This window comes from Myotis nattereri (assembly GCF_964212035.1).
Source record: "Myotis nattereri genome assembly, chromosome: 13".
Classification (NCBI taxonomy): domain Eukaryota; kingdom Metazoa; phylum Chordata; class Mammalia; order Chiroptera; family Vespertilionidae; genus Myotis; species Myotis nattereri.
In genome coordinates, this window is record NC_138088.1 from 18,848,486 (window position 1) to 18,874,439 (window position 25,954).

A 25,954-nucleotide genomic window follows, 5' to 3' on the forward strand; every position below is an offset into this window, starting at 1 on the left:
CTGGCAGGAACCACAGCTGTCATCCCTCCTTTGGGGATTTTGCAAGATTAAGCCACCCCAAACCCACAGGCCCAGCTCAATTTCTCCCTAAACCTCTGTGCCAACCCCTGCCCAGACCCCTCTCTGCTCTCTCAGCCTTTCTCCCAACTGCCCCCAGGACCAGCTCTCAGGCCTAGGCCCTGGCGGCTGCTATGGGCCACCCCTCCCCAGTCATCCATCCCCCCACCCCCACCCCAGTCCCCACCCAGCGCTTATAACCTTCCCAGCACCGGGCACAGGTGGACTTTGTACAGGCATTTGGTTGCAGCATTTATGAACTCAGTCCGGCCCCGCCGCGCTTACAGCACCCACTGTCCCCTCACCCAGGGGTCCATTTCCTTGCTCCGGCTTCCTCTGAGCAGCTGCCAGAGCGGGAACAATCAGCAGCTAACCAACCGAAGGGCGACTGACAGGCCGGAGTGCAGGAGTCACAGGCTCTGGGCTCCGAAGGGGAGGGTCTGGGGCAGGTGGTCACAGAGAGCGTCCAGCGGAACTCCTCATTTTACGGATGAGGACACCGAGGCCCTGGGAGCTCAAGGTCACCCAGTGGCTGACCGGCTCCCACCTCCCAGGCCAGCACTCAGCCCATCTCCTCGGACTCCGGAGACGGTCAATTCCAACAACAGGCTGGAGCCCGTGAGGGAGTGGGCACCTGATGCTGGTCAGCGAGCAGGAGGGAGGGTTAGGGGCTACAGACAGACCCAGGTTTAGATCCCAGCTTGGCCACTTACCAGCTGGCTGACCCTGAGAAGGTGACTTAACCTCTCTGGGCCTCCGTTTCTGCCTCCAGTAAAATGGGCACAGAAGAGACCGAGAGATGCTTGGCATTTACTAAGCTCACAACACCCACTCACCAGGGCTGTGACGATGAACAACACTGTCCTCTTGGGTTTGTTTGTTTTTTTGGAAAAGGGGCAAAGGTCACTGGCAGACAGAGCTGCTCAGCCGAGAATGGGGGATCCTGGAGGTGCCAGTGAGGGCGGCTTCAAAGGCTCGACAATCAATAGAGCTTTAGATCAATTTGTCAAAAATCAATTAGTGGAGTGACTAAATGGCTGGAAACTGTCAGACCTGAAAGTCCTGGAAAATCCACCTCAGGAGCAGGGGTGGTAGCCACAGCTTTCCATCCTGCCCCGCGCCTGGCCCACCCAGGCAGCGCCCTGCAGCCTCCCCGCCACAGGCCCTGCCCTGCCTCCTCCCAGAAGCCCAGGGTGGTGGCGGGCAGGCGGTAGCCAGCTGTGTTCTCTCTCTTCCTGTCTTTCCCTCTGTCCTAGTGCCTGTCCTACCTCTCATTCCATCCCATTCCGGTTTCACGGATTGATATTTAGATTAAAGAGATAAACACAGTCGAGGAGCGCTGAGGCCTGACAGCCGGAGGAACTCAGACCGTCAATCACCGGCAGCAGCTCAGCGTCCCCCGGCTCCCGGCCAGCACCGGCACCACGCCAGCCCCGTGATTGGGGATGAACCCAAGAGCAGATTAAAGGGGCCCACAAATACAGCCTAGACACCCCCAAAGTGGGGGAGAGTGTGTCTACAAAGGCCCAGCTTGGGAGCAGGGCTGGGTGACATATATACTATTTACCAGTGCCTCTCTCTCTCTCTAGCCTCCCTCTTCCCCTCCCCAGGCTGCAGATAAAGAATTCAATTTTCTTTTAAACGGTGGGGAAATTGGAAGAGATTTTGTTCTGTTTAAGCACAGCTGGAGTCTCAGGTCTCAAGGGATTGGAGAACAATGAGATCAATTAAGATGCCCATGGTGAGGGGTGTCAGGAGGAAGTGGGGAGAGAGGGCATGAGGTAGGGGGGCGAGGGCCCCCCCCCTCTCAGGAAGGGGCAGGCCCAAACCTGTCGGGAAGCCCAGCTGCCACTCTTCCCTGCGTTCACCTGCCTGTGTCTGCTGGGCTTTGCTGGTCTGGGGATGGGGCCTCCTCAGCGGGTTGTGTTGTCATCTTGTAGACTTACTAATAATTCATGTTGGCAATTTCTGTCATCAGCGTTATACGATTATAGATTCAAGTTGGACCAATGCTCTCAGAAGAGGGAGCGGCCCCTGGACGGACGCCTGGCACACAGAGGTCCTGGCACACTGTCCGCAATTGTGTGTGCGGGCTGGGGACCGCGAGCTCCCACACAGCAATCCACAACTGCGGTGGGGGGATTATCCTCCCCGCTTTAGAGAGGGGGATGGAGACCCCGTGACAGCTAGTCACCTGCCCAAGGCCAACCTGTGGTAAGAAGCTGAGGCAGGACTCCCACCAGGGCTGCCTGCCCACTTCAGTGTTTGCAAAGGTGCAGGGCCCACCAGGCAGTCAGGTGGGGATGGGATGGGCATGCCTTGCTGGGCCTGGGGAGGAGAATGGCGAAGCCGGTGCCCAACCTGTGCATGAGCTGGGAGGAGGGTTTGCCCCTGAATCTCCCGCCTGTCCCCCTCCACTGCCACCTGGGTGGCTGGAGCCAGCATCTCTCACTCAGTCTCCCAGCTTCTACCCCACTATCACCACCCCCCCCCCCGCCCCCACTCTCCATCCAGCAGCCACGGTGATCCATCATGTCTCTCCTCAGCAGGCATCTCCCTCCTCCTCTCTGCGCACCCACTGCCTTTCACCTGCGGCTCCCTCAGCCTGGGGCAGCCCTTTCCCTGATCACCCCCCACTGCCACCCACCTCGGAGTTAGACACAGCAATGGCCAGGCTCACAGAGCAGGGCTTGACCCCGGTCTCCCTGGTTTCCCAGCCTGTTCCCAGCCAGGTTTCCTCCTGCAGGGGCGGGTGCAGCTGAGATGTGGCCCCTGGCCCTGCCGGGCAGCATGCCCTCTGCAAGGGGCAGAGGGACCAGGGAGCACCACCTGAGGCTGCCGAAGGGGACTGGCCTTCCCTGCCCACCTGGCTGGGTCACCAGGTTCCCAGAATCGAGGAGAGGCACCCGCATTCAGCAGCATGGTGGGGCGTGTGGGTGTCCCCGAGCCTGCAGGATGAGGGAGCCCCCAGGTCACAGAGCTGGGGAAGCGCTCACTGCATTGCACATCCACCAGGTCTCAGCCGGGGGCAGTGACATCACAGCACACCTCTCCCTTGGGCATCAGTGGCATTCGCTGTGGGTGGAGGAGGGAGAGAAGGGACAAGCAGCAGCCGGCTGTCTGCTGATGTGGGGAGTGGGGAGTGGGGAGGACCAGGAGGAAAAGCTGGTTAGCTCTAGGAGCAGGAAGGCGGCCTCCGGAATTGTCACCAAATTTCTGGACAGGGCGGGAGGAGGGGCATGGCAGGCGAGGGAGCTCTGCAGGCCAGTGGGTACGCGCAGGACCCTCGGAGGGCAGGGCAGTGAGCATGTCTCAGTCATAGGGAGTGCGCTACCCCCCCCCCCCCACTTTCCTCTGGGCACCATGAGCCGGAATGAGAGCCTCAGGAGCCAGAGGCCCTGCAACAGCACCAGCCCCCTCACCTCACTTTCTAACAAGGACAGGGGCTCCCCAGGGACCATCCAGGTTCCCTGGCTGCCGGGGCGGGGCCACGCGCGTCAGGGTGCCACCCCCACCCCACGAAGTCTCAGCCAGGAGGTTCGCGTGACCGTGACCGGCTGAAACTTCCTAAGTGTTTCCTCCTGAGTGTGTTGGGTCCCACTCTGCCTCTGCGTGACGCCCCACTCAGTTCTCACACCCTCCCAGACAGGGTCCCATGAGGGCATCTCCCCGGTCACAGAGGAAGGTACGCGGTGGCCTGTGGGCTCGCACCTCAGCAGAGCTGGGCTGGCACACAGGGCGGAGGGCGGCGGGCAGCGGGCTGGGGCCCTTCAAGGCCACTGATAAGAAAAACCACCCTTTCAGTCTGGCAGCCTCAACTACGGGGGGCGGGGGGGAGGGGGGGCGCAAAAGTAGGTTTACAGCTGTGAGTACTCAAAACATAATTTATTCTCTTACGATTATTCATTCATTATTATATGTTTTTCCATAAGAACTGCAAACCCACCTTGCCCCGTCCGTATTCACAGCCACATCGCCACAATGGGGCCTCCCGACAATCCAGCCACGTGGGCTGGGCAGGCACAGCCTTTCCCACTTCAGGGAAGAAACCAAGTTCCCGAGAAGGATGACCCTGTCCAAGGTGCCGCCAGCCTTCCAAGGACGGGCTGGGAGGGGGCATGGGGGTGGGTCGGGGAGAGGAGCCGTTCCTTCCAGCTCCCACTCTGACTTGCCCCTGGGCCAACTGAGCAAACCATGAGCGGTGGTGCTGGGGCCCACACCTGCCCAGTCAGGGCCCTTAAATGCCTCTCCTTCTTGCTTTGATTCCTCTGCCCGGAGAAGAACCCTGTGTGGACTGACAGTCCATCTCCTGCCCATGCCTGCTGTGCCCTAGCTCCGGAGCGGGGAGAAAGGTCTTGGGGTATATATATACATACATACATACATATACAGTAAGACCTGCCCCAGGAGGAACCTCCCTCTTGGATCCTGCTCTGCCTCAGCATCCCTCTCTTGCTGCTCCAGTGACACAGAACTAATAAATCTGGGACATGAGCTCTATACTGCAGGGGGCCAGGCTGGCTCCTTGCACATCCCAAGTACAACCTGTGCCAGCTGTTTCCCAAATGCCCGCCATAGGCTGCCAGGATGAAATTGGTAAGTAAGATTTATACAGGACTTCTCCGCTACCCAAACAGCAGCCCAGTGGGGTAGGTGGCAACTCAGGAGGAAGAGAGGTCGTTGAGTCCCATCTGCCTCCTAAGAGCAGGACTCCACCTCCCTGCCCAGCACATCCCCTCACCACATTCCAGCCACAGGGCCTTTGCACGTGCTATTCCCTCTTTCTCCAATGTGCTTCCCTCCCGCGCCCCCCTGTTCATGCCTGCTCAATTGCCATTCCTCAGGGAAGCCTTCCCTGACCCCAGTCAAGGTCAGGTGCCCTGTAGATATTCATAGCTCCCTGATCTGTCCATCATAGCAAGGAACACTTAACATAAAAATTCAGTTTTTTAGTATGAGCATCAGGCTTTTTTGGACACTATAAACTTCACGAGGGCAAGACTCACATCACCATTGTGTCCTCAGGTCATGTGCCCGAGGCATTCAAACATTTTTTAAAACAAATGAAAGGTTTGATTGCTCTCCTACTGTCCAATAGCATCCACAAACCCTGCTAGGCCCCAGGTACCAACTGGTCAGGCTGTCCGGCTGCCTCAAGCCCAGCAGAAACCCAGGAAGACGCCTCATGGTCTTCCCACCCGACTCCTGTTGTCAGGCCAGAAGGCAGGACTGGAAGGTGGGAATCAGAGCAGCCTTGGGATATCAGAGGGGAACAGACCATCCAGCTTAGAGGATGGGGAGCCACCAACACCACACAGGAGCTTGCATGCACACAGATGTGTGGATCCTATGCACATACCCCCGAATGCATGTAGTTGCACATACAGGTACATGCCCAGACGCAAGGGCATGCCTGTGCACACGCACAGCCTCCACAAACATACTTCACATGCCCACCCCCACCCATGTGGGTATCCGCACCCTCGCACATCTCTCCCCTGTGTGGTTGCCCGTCAGAGGACCAGCTCCCACTGACATCAGAGGTCCTGCATCCCTCCTTCCAGGAGGCCTTTCCTAATGAAGACAGTTCCGCTGCCTCGGGATTCCTGCTTCACGGGGCAAAGTGCTCCGGGCTCCCTGACCTGGTCTTCTCATCAATGCAAAGTCGCTCACCCAGCTCAGCCCTGACCACTGAGCAGGTTGGGCCCAGAGAGATGGAGGGACACCTGATGGTGCCAGAGGGTCTTGAGGGTCCAGTGTCACCCAGAGACAAAATGCCAGGAGTGACGCCATGGCCTGTTCACCTGGGCCCTGCAGAGGCACTTTCAGGACCTCCTACCCTCAGCTCTGGACATCACTGAAAAGACAGGCTCCGTGGTCCCATGCAGCCAGTGCTAAGAGCCCGTGGCTTGGGGTCAGGCAGACTTTTTGTGAATCCAGTTCAATCGCTTACTGGCCCTGGGACTCTGAGACAGTTCCTTAATCTCCCTCAGCCTCCGTTTCCTCAGCTGTATAATGAGAATGACAGCATCTCGTCTGGAAGTAACACATTCAAGTGTGTGGCTTACGGCTGGTCCTCAATATGACAGCCGCTGACGTGATTGCTACAGCAGCAGTAGCAATAGCAGTAACCGTCCTAGAGGTCATCCCGGCCACCCCCCTGCCTCTGGGCGTGACTGGTCCAGGCACTAGGCCTAGAAAGCTCCATGTACACATCTTAGCCCATCTGGTTCATTTTACAGACGAGGAGCTGCTAAGGGAAGCAGCTTCGGCCGAGTCACCCAAGGACTCGATTCGAAGGTCAAGCCTTTGAACTCTAGGGCCCCACTCATTCCCCTTCACCAGTGGAGACTCATTTCATTATAACTAGGGCTATAAGGGCCTCAAAGCCTGAGCTGGGGGAGGCCCAGGGAGTGGGGAGGTGAGAAAGTCTAGCCCTTCCACCCCAGCTGGGACGCCCAGGCCGGAGGTGACAGCCCCCTCATAGTCTGGCTCCCTGAGCCACTATGAAACTAGGCAATGAGCCCCAATATAGGCAATGAGCCACAGAAACAGGCCATGCCAGGGTGGGGACTGGGGAGCCCCCTCGCAGCAGGCTCTGCCCAGCCTTTAGTGCAAATTAAAACATTTCCCTTTTCTTCATAATTTTTTCCTGACACAACTGCCCATGAAACATTTTAATAACATCCCAGTAAAGGTCAAGGAGAAGGGATTTCACAGTCCCTGAGCAGCCGCTGCAACTCCAGCCCTTCCCACAGAAAAGGAGGTGGGGCGGTGGGACTGACCCAGGGGCTGAGCAGAGAATGGCAGGGTAGGGGAGGGGAGAGCAGGGTGGTGAGCATGCATGGCGTGGCCACAAAACTCGCTGCTGCCAGGAGCTCTGGAAGCACCTGGGGAGCTGAGGGGATGATGGTGGGGTTACCCAGGCGATGTTTTCACATCTCAACAGCAGCTTTGGAGGTGGTGGTGTCTCGTGCCCATTTTGCATATGAGGAAATAGACGCTTAGCGGTGACCTGGATAGACCTGCGTGCAGCAAAGGCAGGGAGACGGGGCCCAAACACTGTTCACTTTCAGTCCTGAGCCCCTTTAGGTGCACAGCCCCGGGGCTAGAGCTTATCATTGGACAGGACTGCTCCCTTGTGTCTGCACAATTCAACAAACGCTGGGCTGGAGGCTGAGAAGGAGGGGCCCCCGGCTGGATGAGCCAGCCCTGAGCAGAGACTCTCAGGCAGCCTGAGAGTGAAACTCATCCATGACACATGCCCAGGGGCCTGGAGAGGAACTGGAGGAGGGGTCCTGGCACCCAGCAGGGGTCCACGCAGGCTCAGAAGCTGCTCCAGCGCTTGAAGAAACTCAGTGTGAGGACCTACTCTCCAGGGCCCGCCCCGGGTGGGGTCGGCCTGACACATCGTCCTTGGCACCAGTAGTTGGCCACCAGCCAAGTGCACCTTCCCACACACCCCACCCCTGCTCCCTGGGCCCCCTCAACCCTTCTCCAGGGCTACAGTTAACTTGGGACTGCAAAGTGGAGACCCATGTCCCCAGCAAGAATACCAGGAAGAAATCTCCAGCCCCCTCCAAGCTTGGAGCTAAAACTTAAATTCTTTGCCACGTGGTCGCAGGCCTATGGGGGTGGGGCCCTTCTCCCTGTGAGATCCTCGCAGCACAGACTGCTTGGGTGTCCTTCATCCTGACATTCAAAGGTGGCTGGAGGGCTGAAGATACTTTCTTTGCGTACAGAAGGCCCAGCTCCTAGGGGCTGCAGGAGGGTCCATGGGGCCTCCGGCACCAGGTGACTGATTGCAAGGAGCACCTTGCAAAAGCCGGCGAAGCCAGGGGCTGGGGAAGCACGCAGCCACAGCAGACTTATTGTTTACGTGACGGCCTGCCTAGCTAAACATCTGTTTGAAATATTAATAACTGTCAGATGGAAAGGGCCTAGGGGCTCAATACAGTTTCATACCATCTGTCTGTAGAGTAAACACACTTTGGAGTAGGGGGCCTGGATCAGCAGGCAACGTCTCTGTTTGCCATGAGGATGGAGCAAGAAATAGGAGCGCGGACTCTGGGGGGTCTCGGAGTGGGCAGGGCGGGACAGCAGTGAGTGAAACTCCACAACGTTTACTGAGCACCTACTATGGGCAAGACCCTGAGCTTGTGGAACACACAGCTACCACTGTGATTTGCTCAGCAATCAATCCTCTTTCTTCCTATAACAGAGCATCCTCTGAAATACGCCCCCCCCCCCCTCTGTTTCCAGCCCATGCCCTGTCATTTGGATGGGCCGACCCCAACCCTGGGCTCCACAATGGCGAGTGGGACCCATCTCTAGTACGTCTAGTACGTCCATTCGAATCATGGTGACTCTCTCCAGGACGGCCCCACAGGCTGGGTCACTGGAAACCAGCTCTGGGACTTGTGCTGGAACTACTGAACTACTGAAACATAAAAGCTCCCCAGGAGGGTTGATCAGTTGGTAGGAAGTAAGCCTAGGGCGCCGGTGTCCCTCTCTGCCAGCAGGAATACACACAGCCTGGCGCTGAGGTCAGATTCCTGCTCAGCCGAGTGCCAGGATGCAGCCCGGCCTGAAATCGCTTCTGCTTTTGAGTTACATGAGCCGATCCTTTTTCTGCCTGAAACACGTTTCTGTCTCTTGAAACCAAAAGTACTGACTGATACACATGGACACTGGGAGGGGCCCTTATCAAAGTCCAAACCAAGGGCAGCTGGGGGTGCCAAGTGCCCTGGAGCAGCCCATTCTTCCCTGGAGCCTGTGCTGGCACCTCTTCCCGTTAGAGGACCTTCCAGGGCTCCTGGCCCACCAGGTGCCGTCCCTCTCACAGACAAGGCAGAAGCCAAATCTCCGCGGCCCCATCTCGTCCTCCCTTGGCTGGCCCCTTTTCCACATGGCGTGCCGGCCAAGGGAGCCCCATCCAGAGAGTCCAGGTGCTTTCACACATCAACGCCCACCCCTCTGACAGCCCGGGGCACCCCCTTCCTTGACTGCCCAGACTCCCTCTGGCTGCTCCCCATGGTTGACCCCAGCGCTCAGCGGCCCTGGAGGAGTGGGGCTCACCAGCACTGTCAGCACAGAGGTCCCCACGGTGACGTTCTCGTACAGGCTGACGTTGTACAGCGGCTGGCTGAAGATGGGCCGGTTATCATTTTCATTGATGAGGGCGATCTTCACCTTGGCATAGCCCACGTGGTCGGGCACACTCTCATTGGCAAAGAGCTGCATGTGCAGAGCAAGGTGTGTGAGCTCCCCTGTGCTTCCGGAGCCTTCGTCCCCATAAGTCCCCCTGGGGCCTTTGCTGGTCCCAACCTGACCACCTGTCAGAGTCACTGCCCATCCCAGGAGTGGGTACTGGGAGTCCCCCCATCAGTGGTCACAGGCAAGTGTCCTCTGATTCTGCTGGGAGGGAGCGGCTGACGAGGGCTGGGCTGGCAGGGTCTGGACAGGAGAGCTCCTGATGGGTTTCTGAGGTGTTGACGGTGCCTGGGCAACTTCCACTCAATTCCTGGACGTTTCCTTGTCCTTGAAAAGGGAAGGCTCAGCCCAGCCCTTGCCACAGCTCAGTGAGTCAGATCCATGGGGAAGGGCGAGAAGAGGTGGAATTTAAGGGATGGCGTCAACTTCCCACCCCCATGTCACCTGAAATCCCCCCACCCGGCCAAGAAGATAGTGAAAGGGGCCTTACGTCGAAGTCGTAGCGCTCCACGGTCTCGTAGTCCAGGGGGATGGCCACCCGGATGCGAATGTCCGCCTTCCCTTGGACGGAGGTGGGGGAGATGATGAAGTGGTGGGAGTTGTTCCCCACCAGGTACACCTCGAACATGCTGTTCAGGCCCTGGGGTTAAGAATGAGGAGAAGCCAGTCAGAAGGCGCAGGAGGCCAAGGCCTGGAGCGGCTGGAGGGACAGAGCTGCTTTGGTGCGGGAGGTGGGTGAGGCAGGAATCCCCAGGCCCCTTCCTGGGACCCGGCCCCTGGCCCCCGCCCCCTGGGTACCAGGTCTCCACTGAATGGCCCTGGCCCAGCTCCCCGACCCCCTCCTTCCGTCTAGGCCCTTGGGAATCTCCTCTGGCCTTTCCCTTCATCACCCCGTTGGATGCCCACAACAACGCTTGCAGGTGGTTTGGTTCATTTTTTGTCTCCTGCTCCTTTTACCCTGTCCCAGGGACCCCAAGTGGAGAGGGACCTTCCAGCCGTGAGCCCCACAGGGCAATGGAGGGACGGCCAGCGGGAGGGAAGAGAAGCAAGTGCCTAGTGTAGGCCTGGACAGGAGAGGGCACAAGAGACAGCAGGACCCTGCTTCTCTTGTCCTCTCTTGGAACGTGCTGATCAGGAGAACACTGGCTTGCTTACACGTGGAGCAGGAGTAATTCCACAGGCTGAGTGGCAAAGTGGACCCCGTGTGCCCCACACGGTGGCCAGCAGGACACTGGATCTCAGCCAGCCAGAGCTGCCGCACCCTTTGCAGGTCCCGCTAAGGCCCAGTTGCTTGGTTTCAGGTGTGGGGCATGCACCCTCTTGGTTAGGTGTTTCTGATCATCCTAACCAGGCTCTGGCTCACGGAGCTCTCTGATGCTGCGTGGCTCACCCGCACACAAAGTGTGTGACGTCTCCATGTGACCAGGTCCCCAGATCAGGAGGGGGACCACCGCTGACGGTGGGAGTCACAGCCCGAGTCTGGCCTGCTCCGAAAGGGATTCAACCTCTCCCACCTCCTGCGCAAAAGGGGGAGTTACCCCCAAACAACCCCCCTTCAACCCGGGCAGGTGGCATGTGGTTTGTAACCAACCGGTCAGGAGCCTCTCCTGACCCAGGCTGCAGATGCCCAGCAGGTCCCCCTGTGCACGTGTGTGTGTGTGGGGGGGGGGGGGGCACTGGGGCTGCAAAGGGAAGCACGCCTTTCTTCTTGGTTGCCCAGGGATGGTGGGGGCGCTCCCTGGGAATCTGTTCCTGCTGAGAAGGGGGCAGCCAGGCAACCCCAAAGCCTGGAAATGAGGCCCAGGAGTTCATCCAGGAACGAGACCCTCCACAAAGCCTGGGAGGCCCAGGTTCTCAGCCTCGGGGGCTGTCCCGCAGACGCGCAAGTACGTTTGCAGAATGAATGCTTGTTAGCATTTACCCATCAGTCTCTTCAGTCGCTTCCATTTAGAACTACAAATTAGCAAAACAAGGGCACTTCTTCACTGAGCCTTTTCTGGGAGCCGGGAAGCAGGGAGTTTGAAGGGGGAGGTGGAAGGGGAGCCTCTCCTGCCAACTTGGGGTCCAGGCAAGCAGCAGCCTGGGGTGGCTCCCACAGCCTGTGCAGGCGACGCTCCCCTGGGCCTGTCGGGCTGTGCAGTTTCCAGTTGTCCCTGGCGTGGAAGCCACCCGTCAGGTGGAGGGGATCAATTAAATGCCCGAAGGGGCACTAATAGCCAAAGCTGGCGGAGTGTGACAGCTCTGAGCAGGTGACACCGCACTTCCCCCTCCCCTGGACCCAGCACCCGGAGGCCTGAGACAGTGGGGGCAGGCCGAGTGGTGCCCCGGCAGGTAGAGCAACACCCCCTGTGGGCCCCCTGCCCGGGCTCACTTACCAGGTTCTATCAGTGGGGGTCGGCCAGTCAAAGGATATGGAGCCAGAGGAGGAGCCAGAGAGGTATGGAGAGGAGGAAGGAACCAGAGAGAAAAGATGGTGAGATCCAAGGTCAGGGAAAAGGAGAGGGGCCAAGAGGGACCCCAGAAACACACCTGCTCCAGGAGAACAGCCCCCTGCCCCTGAGGGGCCACAGCCTCGGGGGGTGCATGCTCACAGGTGCTGGGGAGGTCCACGCAGCCCCACATCCAGAGGAGGGGAGGGACACAGAGGAAGAGGTACAAGGCCACAAAGGGGGAGGCAGACTGAGCTCCTGTCTCCCTGAGCTCAGAGTCCACACCCAGAGCGGGCGGCAGAGCAGTGGGGGAGACTGGGAGAGGAAGGGCCAGGTCCCTATGTCCTGCTCCCAGGAGCCTGGACAAAACCCCTGTAGGAAATGACCCCACACACTGTCGTGTTTTAAATGTCCTAACAGATAAAATGTTAAAGACACGATAAGTACAGACATGGAGAACATTCACACCATTCAGAAGTGGCCAGGGACACAGCCATCTTTCCTTTCCCCGTTGCCCCGGCCACCGAGAGCCTTCCCAAGGCCTCACCACACCCAGCCTGGGGTCTCCTTCCCAGGACACCGTGTGTTTGGACACAAACAGGAGCACGCTATGCACATTGCTCTATGTCGGGGTTTTTTCTTTTTACTTAAAGCTATGTCTTGGAGATAACTGCACAAATAGATGATGATGTTAATGACAACACGGCACGCATTCCCTGGGCACCAACTTTGCCAGGCTCTGATCTGTGGTTACCGTGGAATGTCAGGAGCCACTTGAGGTCACAGACCAGGCCTCAGGCACCGTACACACCCGTGAGAGCAGGCACGCAGTAGGTGCTAGGAGAGTGATGGGGCTTCAGCAGTCTTTCCTCACCCAGTCCTCTGTGCGTCCTCTTCCCGCAGGCCACAGGGTGGAGACGAAAGAATGCTGGAGCTTGGAAACCTCTCCAGGGGAAACGAGGCTCAGAGACGTTGAAGGTGCCAACCAAGGCTGCACAGGGGCCTGTGGCACAGCGAGGATAAGCTCCAGGCTGAGGTGCCCTCGGGCCAAAAGAAGTGGAGTCGGGGCCTGATGTGGGCGCCTCCCAAACGCAGCTCCAGTGCAATAGGAGTTAGCAGAGCAAACTGAGCTGGTACCACTGAGCACTTGGGGGAGAGACTGCCAGGGGGTGGCCCGGCGGGCGGCTGCCCCCAGCAGGGAGTTCTGAACTGGCTTCAGGAACGAATGAAAGGAAAATGGACTCAGAGAAGGGATGCCAGGTGCAGGAAGTGGTTTTGAGCACGTTCTTAGTCCTTAGGGTATATCAGAACCTCCTGGGGGCTTTGTTAAACTAGATTGTTGCCCTCCCCCAGGAAAACCGATTCCGTAGGTCTGGGTTGGGGCCTGTAAATTGCATTTCTAACAAGTTCCAGGTGATGATGTTATGCTGCTGGTCTGAGACCACCTTTTGAGAACCACTGCCTAAGCACAGGCATGGAGCTGGGAGGGAGTACAGTGGGGCCTTGTGTACTTAATGATGAGTACACAGGTGAGCTGATTTGCAAAGGGTCCGCGCAGGGAAGCTGGCCTGATTGCTGGGATCATGGGAGGCATTGTGGGCCTCCCGAAGTCCCACCGCGGGTACCATCTTGAGGGCTTTCGCATCGCTTCCACAGGCAATGGGGAGTGCTCCATGCTCTCTAGAGCAGCGGAGGTCAAAGGAGGAAGGCGAACTTGGCAGCCACGCGTGAGCCACACCAGGGCAGCCCTTCTCATCTGGCTGCACGAGAGAGTTGCCAGCGGGCTCTGCAAAGAAACACGGATGCCCAAGGCCACTGTGTCACAGTCCCTCAGGGTGGAGCCCCGACAGCTGTTTTTTCCGATGCTCCCGAAGGCACCACATTGCACAGCCAGGGCTGGGAAGACAGGATACACAGGGATGCAGAGGAGAGAGGCAGAGTGGAAGTTCTCCACCGGCCACACATCAAAATCGCCTGGGGACTCTAAACCCGTGGTCGGCAAACCGCGGCTCACGAGCCACATGCGGCTCTTTGGCCCCTGGAGTGTGGCTCTTCCACAAAATACGACGTGCAGGCGCGCACGTACAGTGCGATTGAAACTTCGTGGCCCACGCGCAGAAGTCAGTATTTTGTGGAAGAGCCACACTCAAGGGGCCAAAGAGCCGCATGTGGCTACCGAGATGAAGGAAATCAGACCTGTGGGGTGGGAAGGGCAGAAAGCAGCCAGACATCAAGATTGTTCCCTCTCCAGATTGTCCATTCTACTGTGCAACCCGGGAAGGATGAGAGCTACTAGGGCAGACCAGTGGTTCTCTGAGGGTGGTACCTGGATCCTTGGCATCAGCATCACCTAGGACAGTGACGGCGAACCTATGACACACGTGTCAGAGGTGACACGCGAACTCATTTTTTTTCGTTGATTTTTCTTTGTTAAATGGCATTTAAATATATAAAATAAATATCAAAAATATGAGTCTTTGTTTTACTATGGTTGCAAATATCAAAAAATTTCTATATGTAACATGGCACCAGAGTTAAGTTAGGGTTTTTCAAGATGCTGACACGCCGAGCTCAAAAGGTTCGCCTAGGAACTTGTCAGTAATGCAAATTTTGGGGTCACGCCCAGTTCTATTGAATTAGGAAGCCCGGAGAGGGGGCCCAGTGCTGTTTGGTGGTGGTGGTGGTGATGTGTTGATCCTCTCCCTAGGATATTCTCCATTGATATTTAAGGACAGTGGAAGAGAGAGGGAAAGACAGAGATATTGCTGTGAGGGAAACACATCGATTGGTTGCCTCCTGCAAGAGCCGGATCAGAGCTCAGGGCGGGAGGAGCCGCAACCAAGAACTGAACACAGGACCTTTTGATCCGAAGACTGAAGCTCTATCCACTGAGCCAAACTGGCTAGGGCCCCAGTGCTGTTTTAAGGAGCCCTCCATGTGTTCTGATACACGCCCAAGTTTGAGAATCACCAGAATGGAGCAAGGCTGGGGAAGGAGCAAGGCTGAGAACAGTGAAGGGGATCAGTCAGACAGATATGGTGGCTGAGCAGCTGGAGAGAGAAAGCTGAGTTAAAACCTTGGGGGTGGGGTGGGGTGGGGGAGGTGGTAGTGCTGGAGCTGTGATCACGTGCACAGGCAGAGAGGGTGCTGAGCTAGTGTAGATTCCGCTTGTGTACCTGGCCAGGCCTGAGCGCTGGGTTTCCTGCCCTGTAGGGCTTCCCGGGAGGTCTCTCTCACTGGATGCGGTCTGCGCCCTTTCCTGGACCTGCCAGCAGTTCACCAGGCCTGACACTGCAGCTGCGGGACCCTCGCAGGGCTGGCCTGAGACCCCAGAGCCACTTTCTGGCTAAGTCCCCTCAAATGCTCAGCCTGCCTCGGCTAGAGGGTAACTTGTTCAAGCCGCACAGCTGCCATCAAAGGAGTGGACCTGCAGTCTAAGTTCTTAATCAGCCTCTCCTGGCCTCTCCAGTGCCCCTCCCACTGCAAAGCGCTGCTCCACATCCCTAAGGAGAGCACTGTGGGCTCCCCCGCCCCCACCCTGCACAGGGCACCTCTCCCAAGGTCAGGGAGCAAGGCTAACGGTAGGGAAGTGGGGCTGGTGGAGGGCCCAGCCCTATGGTCCCCAGCCTGGCTGGGCCTCCTCCCTCACTGCCAAGCCCTGCAGGGGGCTGCTTGGTGGGGTGAGATGGGAGAGAGGGAGGCGGAGAGGCAGGAGGCCCTCTTGGAGCTGATGAGGGGCAATTTTGTTGGGAAGGGAGATAAAGAGGAACATCAAAAGGAGTCCCAGGGTGTGTGGAGAGGAACCCGGTGGATTAAATTCTCCTCCAGCTGGGAGCGCGATGAGAAGGCTGATAGCTGGCAGCTGCAGGTCCTGGAGCCGAGCAGCAGCGCCCACCCGCCCCTTATCAGGCTGGGGAGCCAGCGCCGCGGGGCTGTGAGGGTTTGGCTTTATTTACTTATCGGAGGGGAAGGGACACTCCTCGCCTCCGCTGGTCCCACCCCGTGCAGCAAGCTGTGGTGACTGAAGTCTTGCCACCCCCCATGGAGGGCAGCAGGACAGCCGGGCATTATCAGCTGCTGCCAGAAGGGGCTGGGTCCCTCCACTCCCCCAAACCTGGCTCCCCCCGCCCAGAAGTGGAGGGGTGGCCCTGAGAGCCGCCAGAGCAGGCGCTCACTGCCCAGAGCGACCTCTTTCTCTCTGCAGTGACCGGCTCCGTGGCTCCGCGAGTGGACCCAGTGTTGTTTCTCAACTATTTACCGAGAGGCTACTCTGGGCTGGGTCTTCCACAAGCATCGGCTCACCGACTGCTCACACCACCCTGAGGCCCAGAATGGGATTTACATTAAGGACGGCCCCTAAGGTTGGCCCCTGCGGGTGGGCTGGCACGGGGAGTCCTGGGTTCTCTCTGATCCTGGCCTGACGCTCTCCGAGCAGGCTCTCCGTCATCGCCTGTGGGCTCTGGGCACTGGCACTTCCCTCTGCAGGTGGCCTAGTCCCCCAAAGGGAGGCAGGCCTGGCCCAGCCCCCAGACTCCTTCCCTAGATGTGGAGGCTGCAGATGTCTCCTGCACCCCTCTGGCTCTCCCTGGATCTCCCCACCCTGATGCACCGCCCTGCTGACGGAGGCACCACTTAGCCCCACGGCGATGCTCTCTCTCCTGACTTTGGGTCAGGGCGGTAGCTGGTTGGTGACTCAGTGGTGTGAGGCAGTGGAGCGAGTGGTGGGAACAGGCCCCGCATCTTCCTAGCTGTGTGACCTTGGGCAGCTCACTTCCCCTCCTGCAGCCTCAGTTCCCTCATCTGAGAAGTAGGGAGAGGGACATGCCGCAGGAGTAAGAAGCAGGTCACTGCTTTCCCCACCATGTTCTGAGAGCCTGGAATGCGTTCTTCCTTTGTACCCCAAATGCTAGGGGACCCTCACCCCACCCTATGATGTGCCTTTAGCTCCTTTTAACGGGAGAAGAAAGACCAGGGTCATGCAAATGCCAGGTGGACAAGGGAAGGCAGCAAGGGCCAAGGCGGTCTTTACATGGGGGCGGGCTGTGCAGTTGTGCATCAAGACGGAGATGGGCCGGGGATCTCCCGAGGCACCCACGGAGTGCTGTGGGCTGGTGGGGCACCCTTAGCCCAAGCTGGGAACAGGGCAGGGGGCCTGCAGTGCAGAGAAGGGCCCCAAAGTAGTGTCACCCTCACAGAAGCCCTGTTCAGAACTTAGGCCTGCCAGGGAGGAGCCCGTGACCAGTGATGCCAGGGTGCGAAGCCCTGAGCTTCAGTGCTGGCTGAAAGCACACGGCCTGACCCCAGATTTGGGCACTGCCCGTTTCCGCGGTGTGGTTTTGCCCAAAGAATTTTACCTCCTTGAGCCTCAATTTCCTCCTCTGCAAGATAAGGCAGAATAAGGGCTGCCCGATAGGGCAATTGTGGGTGAGCTGCAAAATCTCAGTAAAATGCCTGGGTCAGAGCACGTGCTCAATAAAGGAGAGTTATTGTTGATCTAGAAGGGAGGGGGCGGGGGGGCTGATTTCTACACCTTGGCCAGGAATGAGAGCGCGCAAAGGCTTGGATGTGCGTGGGGATGAGGGGAGCCCCCCTCCTGGGCAGGGGCCCTAGTTCTCCCTCCCGCCAGTGCTCTGCTGGTCTAATCCATGCTATTGACAGAGAAAATCAAAGCTACTGAAGATTCCTTATCACTCCTTTGTCTTTCCTCTCACTCAATTAACCCCAATCAGACGTGCCCAAGTGAACCTTAGGCAGAGGGCCGGCCTCTCTTCACTCCCCACCTCAAAGCTTGCAGCTTCTCCCTCCAGACCCCCACACCTAAGGGGGGGCACGTTTCTCTGGCCCTGCTCCTCCCCCCCCCCCCGGGCAGCTTCCCATGCTCAGTGCACCAGGTGACCCACTGTGAAGCTAGACTCCAGGAGATGATGGGAAGGAGCCCTGTGGTGGTCACTGGCCCCTAACACTGCCTCAACCCCCAAGTTTCAAGAGTCCAGGAGAACTGATGCTGGCACATCATGGGCAAGTCCTGGGTAAGGGACCACCGTCTGTCTTCTGTTCTCCCATCTCCTCCTGTTCCTGGGCATAGAATTCCAACTCCAGGACCTCAGGGCCCATGCCACTCGGTGGTAGCTCAGCCCTGCTCCTTCTCTGGTGCATTCCAGGCTTGTCCAGCCATCAGCGCCTCGGTTTCTCCACCTGGGAGTCGGCTACACTTTCTGCACCAGAGTGAAGGGAACAGCCCTCACTTCAGGCTCTTGCCCACCTAAGGCCCTTCGCAAGCCCCTCTGTGCTTTGGGCCCTTGAGCAGCATGGGCCTAAGGTCTGGACCCCGTTTTCTCTGGATCTGCCGTGCCTCCCTGTGTGACTGGGCAAACCCTGTGTTCTCTCTGGGCCTCAGTTTCCTGATCTACACATGGGACGTACGGACTGGGGGACTCTCTAAGAACCACTGATACCTGCTTCCCACTCCTCTGCCTCTCTGTGCCTTCTCTCTTACTCTTTTCATCTTTGTCTTTCCTTCAAGGCCTCTCCTCTCTTCCCTCTCTCCTCTTTCCTTCTTCTCTCCCTCTTCTTCTTGCTCTTTTCCCTGTCACCGTTCTCTTTTCCATTTCTCCCTCTCTTCTTTACCATCTACCTCCATTATTTCTCTCTTCCTCTTGTTGCCCCCTTTCCTCCCCCCCCCCCGCCCCCTCCCTGTGCCTGTCCCTCTCTGCCAGACCCCCTCCCTCTGCCCCTCCCTCTCTCCCAGGTTATCTGTTGGATTCCACACACGCCTGCACAGACGGGATCAATCCCAGGCTGCCTTGCCTTCAGCTTATCTCTGCTCCAAATGATTGATTTTCCCTCTTTAAGAGTAATTTGCCGGTGAATTCCATGTATTGCAAAAACCCTTGTGAAATCTAATTCAATCCGATTGGCATCTGGCACTTTGGGGAAAGAATACTAGAGAGCTGTCAATTTCATCACACGGTCGTGTGTATAGAGGGCGTGTCTAGAGAAGGGGTGCAAGGTGGGCAGGTGCACTTCACCTGCACTTGCGCACCTCCCCTCCCCTCCCCCTCAGAAAGGATCTTGTCCGCTGGCCTGTCAGCCAGCCCCAGCTCTTCTGGGAAATGAATTATAAGGTGCATTGGGTACTTGCACTAAGTTAAATGAGGCTCAGGTGCTTTCAAATTCTATTTTCCCAATTTGCACCACAGTGCACTATGGGAAACTCACACTTCCCAAGCCCAGCTACACCTGACCACCTGCCTCTCTCCTTGCCACTCTCCCCTTGCCTCCTCCCCATTTTCCAGGCTGAGTCCCAACTCCAGGGACCCAGCAAAGCCCATGTCGAAGGTGGTAGGTCAGCCCTGCTCTCTCTTTTCCACATTCCAGGCTTGTTTGGCTCAGAGCCTCCGTTTCTCTGCTCTGGGAGCGGGCCCCCTCTCAGGCCTGAATCAGACGATGGGGCACCAGCTGTCCCAGTTTGCCTGGGACTGAGAGGGTTCCCAGGACTTAGAACATACAGAGCTAAAACCTGGGCAGTCTCGGGCAAACCAGGCAAGCTGGTCCCCAGCTCTACCCGCTGGGCCTGAGAGCCTAGTAGGGGTCAACTGGCACCACTGCCCAGGCCTGGAGGTCATGCACTTGGCGTGGTAAACAAGGGGTTCTAAGCATCTAGTTCCAACCACGCTACCCCGGGTCCTACAGGTGTTCCCCAAAGGCTGAGCTGACCTCAGGGGCACAGGGCCTCCTCCAGCTCACACACAGGCCTAACCCTGACCAGAGAAGGCAGGTGCACAACTGACCAGCGGCTCTTGCTCAGCCCTGTGGCCATTGCTCTGGGTGGGTCCTGGCTGGGGAGGGGTTAGTTCAGCTGTGGGCAAACTACGGCCCGTTTGAAATGAATAAAACTAAAAAAAAAAAGACCGTACCGTTTTCTGTAATGATGTTTACTTTGAATTTATATTAGTTCACACAAACACTCCATCCATGCTTTTGTTCCGGCCCTCCGGTCCAGTTTAAGAACCCATTGTGGGAATACTATGCTGCGGTTAAAAAAAAGGGAACTCTTGCCTTTTGCAACAGCATGGATGGAACTGGAGAGCATTATGCTAAGTGAAATAAGCCAGTCAGAGAAAGATAAATACCACATGATCTCACTCATTTGTGGATTATAGAGAACAACATAGACTGATGAAAAGGGACAGATCCAAAGACTGAGAAACAGCGATCAGGCTATCAATCCCCAGAAGGAAAGTAGGGGAGGGCGGGGGTAAGGGGAAGAGATCAACAGAAGGACTTGTATACATGTATATAAGCCAAACCAATGGACATGGACAACGGGGGGATGGGAGCATGAGTTTGTGTGTGGGGGGGAGGTTGGGGGTTAAAGGGGGGGATGAGGACACATTTGTAATACCTTAACTAATAATAAAAAAAAAAAATGCAAAAAACCCCCCAAAAAAACCAAAAAAAAAAAAACCATTGTGGCCCTTGAGTCAAAAAGTTTGCCCACCCCTGGGTTAGTTGCTACCTGAGTACACCGGGTACGGCAAAGCTACCTGTACCCACCCCCAGAGTTGGAACCAGCCACTGTGACCCCATTTCTCTGCCCCAAGTGAACAGCCATTTGTGGGAGGAGTCGATCTTTGGGCTGCTCTGGCCCAGTGGGTATTGTCTGAAACAAAGTGGTGTGAGGGGGACTGGCCAGGAGGGCTGGGCTCCCCTTAACAGTGTCTGTGGGCGTGGCCAAAGGCCAGCTTTACGTGGAGGGCCTGGGTTACAGGGACCTTGCCAGGCCCACACACACAGGGTGCTGTCACAGTCACCTGGTCTGGTAATCCACACAGAGGACAGAGGGGGCCACGTAGGATTTATGAGGCTTGAGCTCTTCATTCCAGGACAACATGTTCCACTCCCCCCAGATCCCAAGGAAGTGAGGCCACGCCCCCGCTGCCTTCCCTTTCTCCCTCCTGCACGTGCCCCTATTTGCAAGGCACCTACCCCAAGTGGAAAGCCTAGCAATTCCTTCCTCGTGGACCCGCCTGGTAACCCAGGTGCACCCCCAACACAGGTGGCCGCTTTTCTGAGGTGAAGGTCTGACATTCTGACCAGCATTCTGATCGACGTGGTCCTCACCCCCATACCTGGCTTCAACCCCCTCCTTCACTCTGCTGTCAAACTCCACCCTGGAGTTTGGGCTGGGGTTGGGAGGGGGCTAAAGTGGGGTATAAGTGTTCTCAGTGGTGCAGGGAGGAGAGTCCAATTTGCAGGAAAAAGGTTGTGCATCCCAGGCTGCTCCAAGCCCAGAGTTGTCCCTCCGTCTCTCTGGGGTCCCTTCTGTCTGGGGAGGAACACCTGATCTGAGGGACAGGGCCTTGCGGGAGGAGTCTCGATGGCTGGCTGAGGGGCACCCACGCTGTGCCTTCTGCCCAGGACCTCTAGGGGCCTCTGACAGGAGCAGGGAGGGGCTGGTGCAGAGCTAGGAGCTGGGCCTTGCATGCGGCAGCTGCCTGGCTCTGTCTACTTACCATGCTAAAACTATTTCCCTGTTCCCACAGAGAGAGAAATGTGTGGCCAGGCAAAGAAATCTAACCGCTTTATGGAAATCAGGAGGGGGACACTGCCTGCTGCTAATCCCACCACTTTGTATTCTGCTGCCTCTCCACCAGCCAATCCATCTTCCTGCGCCTCTGCGTGGCGGGGGGCTGCGAGGCTGGAGCGGTGGGAGGGGAGGAGAGAACCGGAGCTGACGTGCTTCTGTGACCTCAGGTAAACTATCTGCTCTCTGGGCTGCCTTTCAAATGAGGGCTCCACGGCCTTCAGGAGGCCTGGAGGATAGAGATCATGACCACTTAGAGGCCATGAACCTGGGAGTCCTGCGGTCCTGGGAGCCAGAAGAAAGTGGGCAATTTCATCTCCCTTCCTAGCCTTCCGCCAGGTGAAGCGGCCCCGACTCAGGTCCCCTTCCCTGTGGACAAAGACACCACACGTGCCCTAAGAAATGGGTCCTGGGCTGAGTCAGGGTGCTGAGCCCCAGGCAGATGGATGACTATGCCTGGAGACAGCCCCACATGTCACTCAGCCACCACTGGGCATCCCAGAGTCAAACTCAGGCACAGCTGCCCAGGCCTGCAGAGAGTCCCTCCTGCTTGATAAAGTCCACGCCTCTCAAGGTACGCATGCATTCGCTAAACAATAACTATAGTTAAATGGACAGAGGCATAAATGCATAAATGAACGAGCTACATGAGTGTATCTGTGAATGTGTGGGTGTGAGAAAAATTTGAGAGAAGACAGAGAAAGGAGGAAGTACAGAAGGGGGGGCAAGAGAGATAATCGGATTCTAAGAGAAACTAATAGAGACAAATCAGAAAGAGAGGAGAGAGAGAGAGAGAGAGAGAGAGAGAGAGAGAGAGAGAGAGAGAGAGAGTAGGGCACCCAGCTAAGGAACCAATATGAGGTAAAGACGAAACCAGCAAGGCCTGGCCGCTGCCCAGCAGAGTAATGGCAGATGTTGGCAGTTCCCATCTTCTTGTCCTCCTTCTAGCCTGCCCCTCCCATCTCTGGGATCCACACTCTAGCCTCATTCCAACCACTGCCTTTCCCACCTACCCCACATGCAGCCCTGACCATTCATTTTGTCTGCTATTACCCTTGGTCACTGTCTTCATGATTAACCAACCCAAAGCACAGTGGTGAGGATATCATTCGTGCTCAAGAACCATCAATGGCTCCCAATTGCCTGCTGAATGAGGTTCAAACTCATCTGGCATTCCATGCCCTCCAGCCTCCCTCTTTGGCTGTACAGCAGGGTGTGTATCGCATACTTGCACAATTAAATGACAGGGAGAGAAGGGTGGCGCTGGGTCTGAAAGTCCACCAGTGCTGCTATTTATGCTGGAACCTGTCACTTCACCTTCGGGTGGGGAAATGGCGGGAGTGGAAGGTTGGGCGAGGGGAGAGGCCTTCAATAATTGGTAATTTTTATAATTAACATGCAGTGAAATAGACATTTTGGGGGTATACAGTTCTATGAATTTAACACATGGATGGATTTGTGTTGCCCTCATTACAACCAGGATACAGAACAGCCCCTTAACCCCAAGAACTCTGCGATGCTCTCCCTCTACAATTTCCTCTGCTCCCCAAACCCCTGCTCACCACCGATCGGTCCTCCATCACTAGTTTTGTCTTTGGAGAGTGTCATGGAATCACACAGGATGCAGCCTTTGGGACTGGCTGCTTCACCTGCCTTGGAGAGCCCCTGATTCTCACTTCACCTTAGCGGTCTGCTTACCCAAGCACAGTCCATCCCTATGGGCATGGGACCGAGTTACTGCAGCGGCATGGGCCACAGAGCTTGGGGGAGCCCTGCTCCCTCTCAGGGCTGAGCCGTGGGTGTGCCAGGGGAGGGCATTAAGGCAGGTGGGAGGAGAGGGTCAAGTGGATTTAAAAAAAAAAAAAAGAAAAAAAGCCTGGTCAGCCTGCTCTGTAAATCTTAGAGGATTTGGACATTCCCTAATGAGGGCAATTAAGAGCCATTATGCTGAAAACAGAAACGTAATCACAGATTCACATGCTAATTGACAACTAGGGCTGGAAGTTAGGGCAGGCTGCCTTCTCCCTCATCTGAGTCCTGCTCGGTGCTCCCACTGCCTCCATCCCCCTCCGGCCGCCTAGTGCTCCCTCTCAGTCCTCTCCTACCTCAGGGGCAGCTCCTTCTCAGTGTCTTTACTGGCTCATCCTCATCTCCCCTGACACCGGGGATCCCAGGGCTGCTCAGCCCCAGCGCTGCTCTCTGCTCCACCCACAACCCACTGCAGTGAGCCGAGCTAGACCTGTGGCTTTATTATTTTTAAATTTTGTTAATCCTCACCCAAGGATATTTTCCCATTGATTCTTAGAGAGAGTGGAAGGAAGGGAGGGAGACACACAGAGAGAAATATCGATGGGCAGCCCACACCCTGACCTGGGGCCAGGGATGGAGCTTGCAACTGAAGTGCATGCCCTTGACCAGAATCAAACCTGGAACCCTTCGGTCTGAGGGCTGACACTCCATCCACGGAGCCAAACCGGCTAAGGCATAGCCCTGTGGCTTCATATACAATCCAGATGCTGGCCTGGCGACGCTTACATTCCCATCTCCAGCCAGAGCCACAGAGTGGTGGCTGGAGCCTGCTTGGCTCGTCGAGGCTCCTGTTAGATTTCCAGCATCTGGGAGAGCCAGTGAGGTCACATTGGCAGCTGGAGCTGGGCTGTGGTAGGAGCATCTACACCATAGAAATCCACAAAAGCTACAACTGAGGAGCCCCTCCCCCACCCCAGAGTTGCCTAGTGCTGTGGTCGGCAAACTGCGGCCTCTTGAGTGTGGCTCTTCCACAAAATACCACGTGCGGGCGCACACGTACAGTGCAATTGAAACTTCGTGGCCACACTCAAGGGGCCAAAGAGCCGCATGTGGCTCGTGAGCCGCAGTTTGCTGACCACTGGCCTAGTGGATCCTTACCAGCACACCCCTCTGCCGTCTCAGCACTTCCATGGGGTGTCTGGCAGCACGTCACACATAATATGCTGAAAGCGAACCACGAATCCCACCTTCCCCTCCAAACCTACTGCTTCTCCATCTCAGCAAGTAAGAGCTCCATGTTTCTAACTGCTCAGGTCAAACACCTTGCGTCGCCATTCTCACCTCCTTCCTACGCCACCCCCCACACACATCAGCAGATCCTCCTACCTCTCCCTTCAAACCTGCCCAGGAGCTGACCACTGCACCCTCCGCAGCGCCTCCAATCTCCGCCCTCCCTCCCAGTCACCGCCCTGCCCTGTACTGTCTATTCACCCTGGGCAGCCAGAGTGTTCTTTTAAAAAATTTGTTAGTTAAAGATGAAATTCACTGTTTTAACATCAAAAGCATACAAATTCAGGGGTTTTTAGTATATTCATGATATTGCAATTACCACCTTTCTCCGATCCCCAAACATTTTCATCTCTCCAAAAGGAATCCCCACACCCGTGAGTGCTCACGCCTCATCCGCCTCCCCTGGTCCCTACAATCACTCACCTGACTCCTTTCTGTGGATTTGCCTTTTCTGGACATTTCATACAAATAAAATGATACATGATGCGGCCTTTTGAGTCTGGCTTCTCTTACCGCACACAATGTCTTCCAGGTTCACCCATGTGGTAGTATCTGTCAGTACTTCACTACCATAATCAATATAATAAAAACCTAAGCGACCATTACAGCAGAATGACCAGAATGACCGGTCACGATGATGCGCACTGACCACCAGGGGGCAGATGCTCAATGCAGGAGCTGCCCCCTGGTGGTCAGTGTGCTCCCACAGGGGGACCACCACTCAGCCAGAAGCCGGGCTCATGGCTAGTGAGCGCAACGGCATGGCAGGAGCCTCTCCCGCCTGCAGCGAGGGGTCCCAGACTGTGAGGGGATCCTGGACTGTGAGGGGATCCCGGACTGTGAGAGGGCACAGGCTGGGCTAGTCCTATATAATAAAAGGCTAATTTGCAAATCAGCTGAATGGTGGAACGACCCATCGCTATGATGCACACTGACCACCAGGGGGCAGACGCTCAACGCAGAAGCTGCCCCCTGGTGGTCAGTGCGCTCCCACAGGGGGAGTGCCGCTCAGCCAGAAGCCAGGTGGGAGCCTCTCCTGCCTCTGTGGCAGCGCTAAGGACCCATTGGAACAGGCCTAAGCCTGCAGGCGGACATCCCCTGAGGGTTCCCGGACTGTGAGAGGGCGCAGGTGGGCCTGAGGGACCCCCACCCCCAGTGCACGAATGTCGTGCACCGGGCCTCTAGTGGTGGAATAATATTCCACTGTGTGGTGAGATAACATTCTGTTCTACCCACTCATCAGCTGATGGGCATCGGGTTGTTTACACAGAGTATCCCTTTGAAATGTCACTCAGATCAAGTCACTAGCTCAGGGAGCGCCTGCCTCCCTCCTGAGAATGCCAAGCCCTGACAGTGCCCAGCGGGTCTGGCCTCCTCTCTCTTCCTTCACTGATGTGCAGGCCACTGTGCTTGCTGTCCATCCTGCTTAGAATGCTCTTCCTCCCAACATCCACATGGCTCGCCCCCACCTCACTGAGGTCTCTTCTCAAATGCCACTTATCAGAGGGGCTCCCACTGACACCGGCCCCGCCCAGGGCTCCCTTACAGCCCTCGCCTTGCTTTATTTCCCCCCTGGCTCACACACCACCTAACAGCACCCATGTATTTACTTGTTTTATTCTTTAGTCTT

At 56.9% G+C, this 25,954-nt stretch overlaps 1 protein-coding gene across 2 annotated transcripts in view; it reads right to left on the bottom strand.

Moving 5' to 3' along the window:
- CDH23 (cadherin related 23) overlaps nt 1-25,954 on the bottom strand; it is a gene marked incomplete at its 5' end in the record, with an annotated part of 360,387 nt that overhangs the window by 151,165 nt on the left and 183,268 nt on the right. For both annotated transcript variants that reach the window (XM_081105003.1, XM_081105002.1), the window contains 2 exons: nt 9,136-9,294; nt 9,761-9,910. In XM_081105003.1, coding sequence (XP_080961129.1) covers nt 9,136-9,294; nt 9,761-9,910 — 309 coding nt within the window. The remainder of the gene's footprint in view (nt 1-9,135; nt 9,295-9,760; nt 9,911-25,954) is intronic.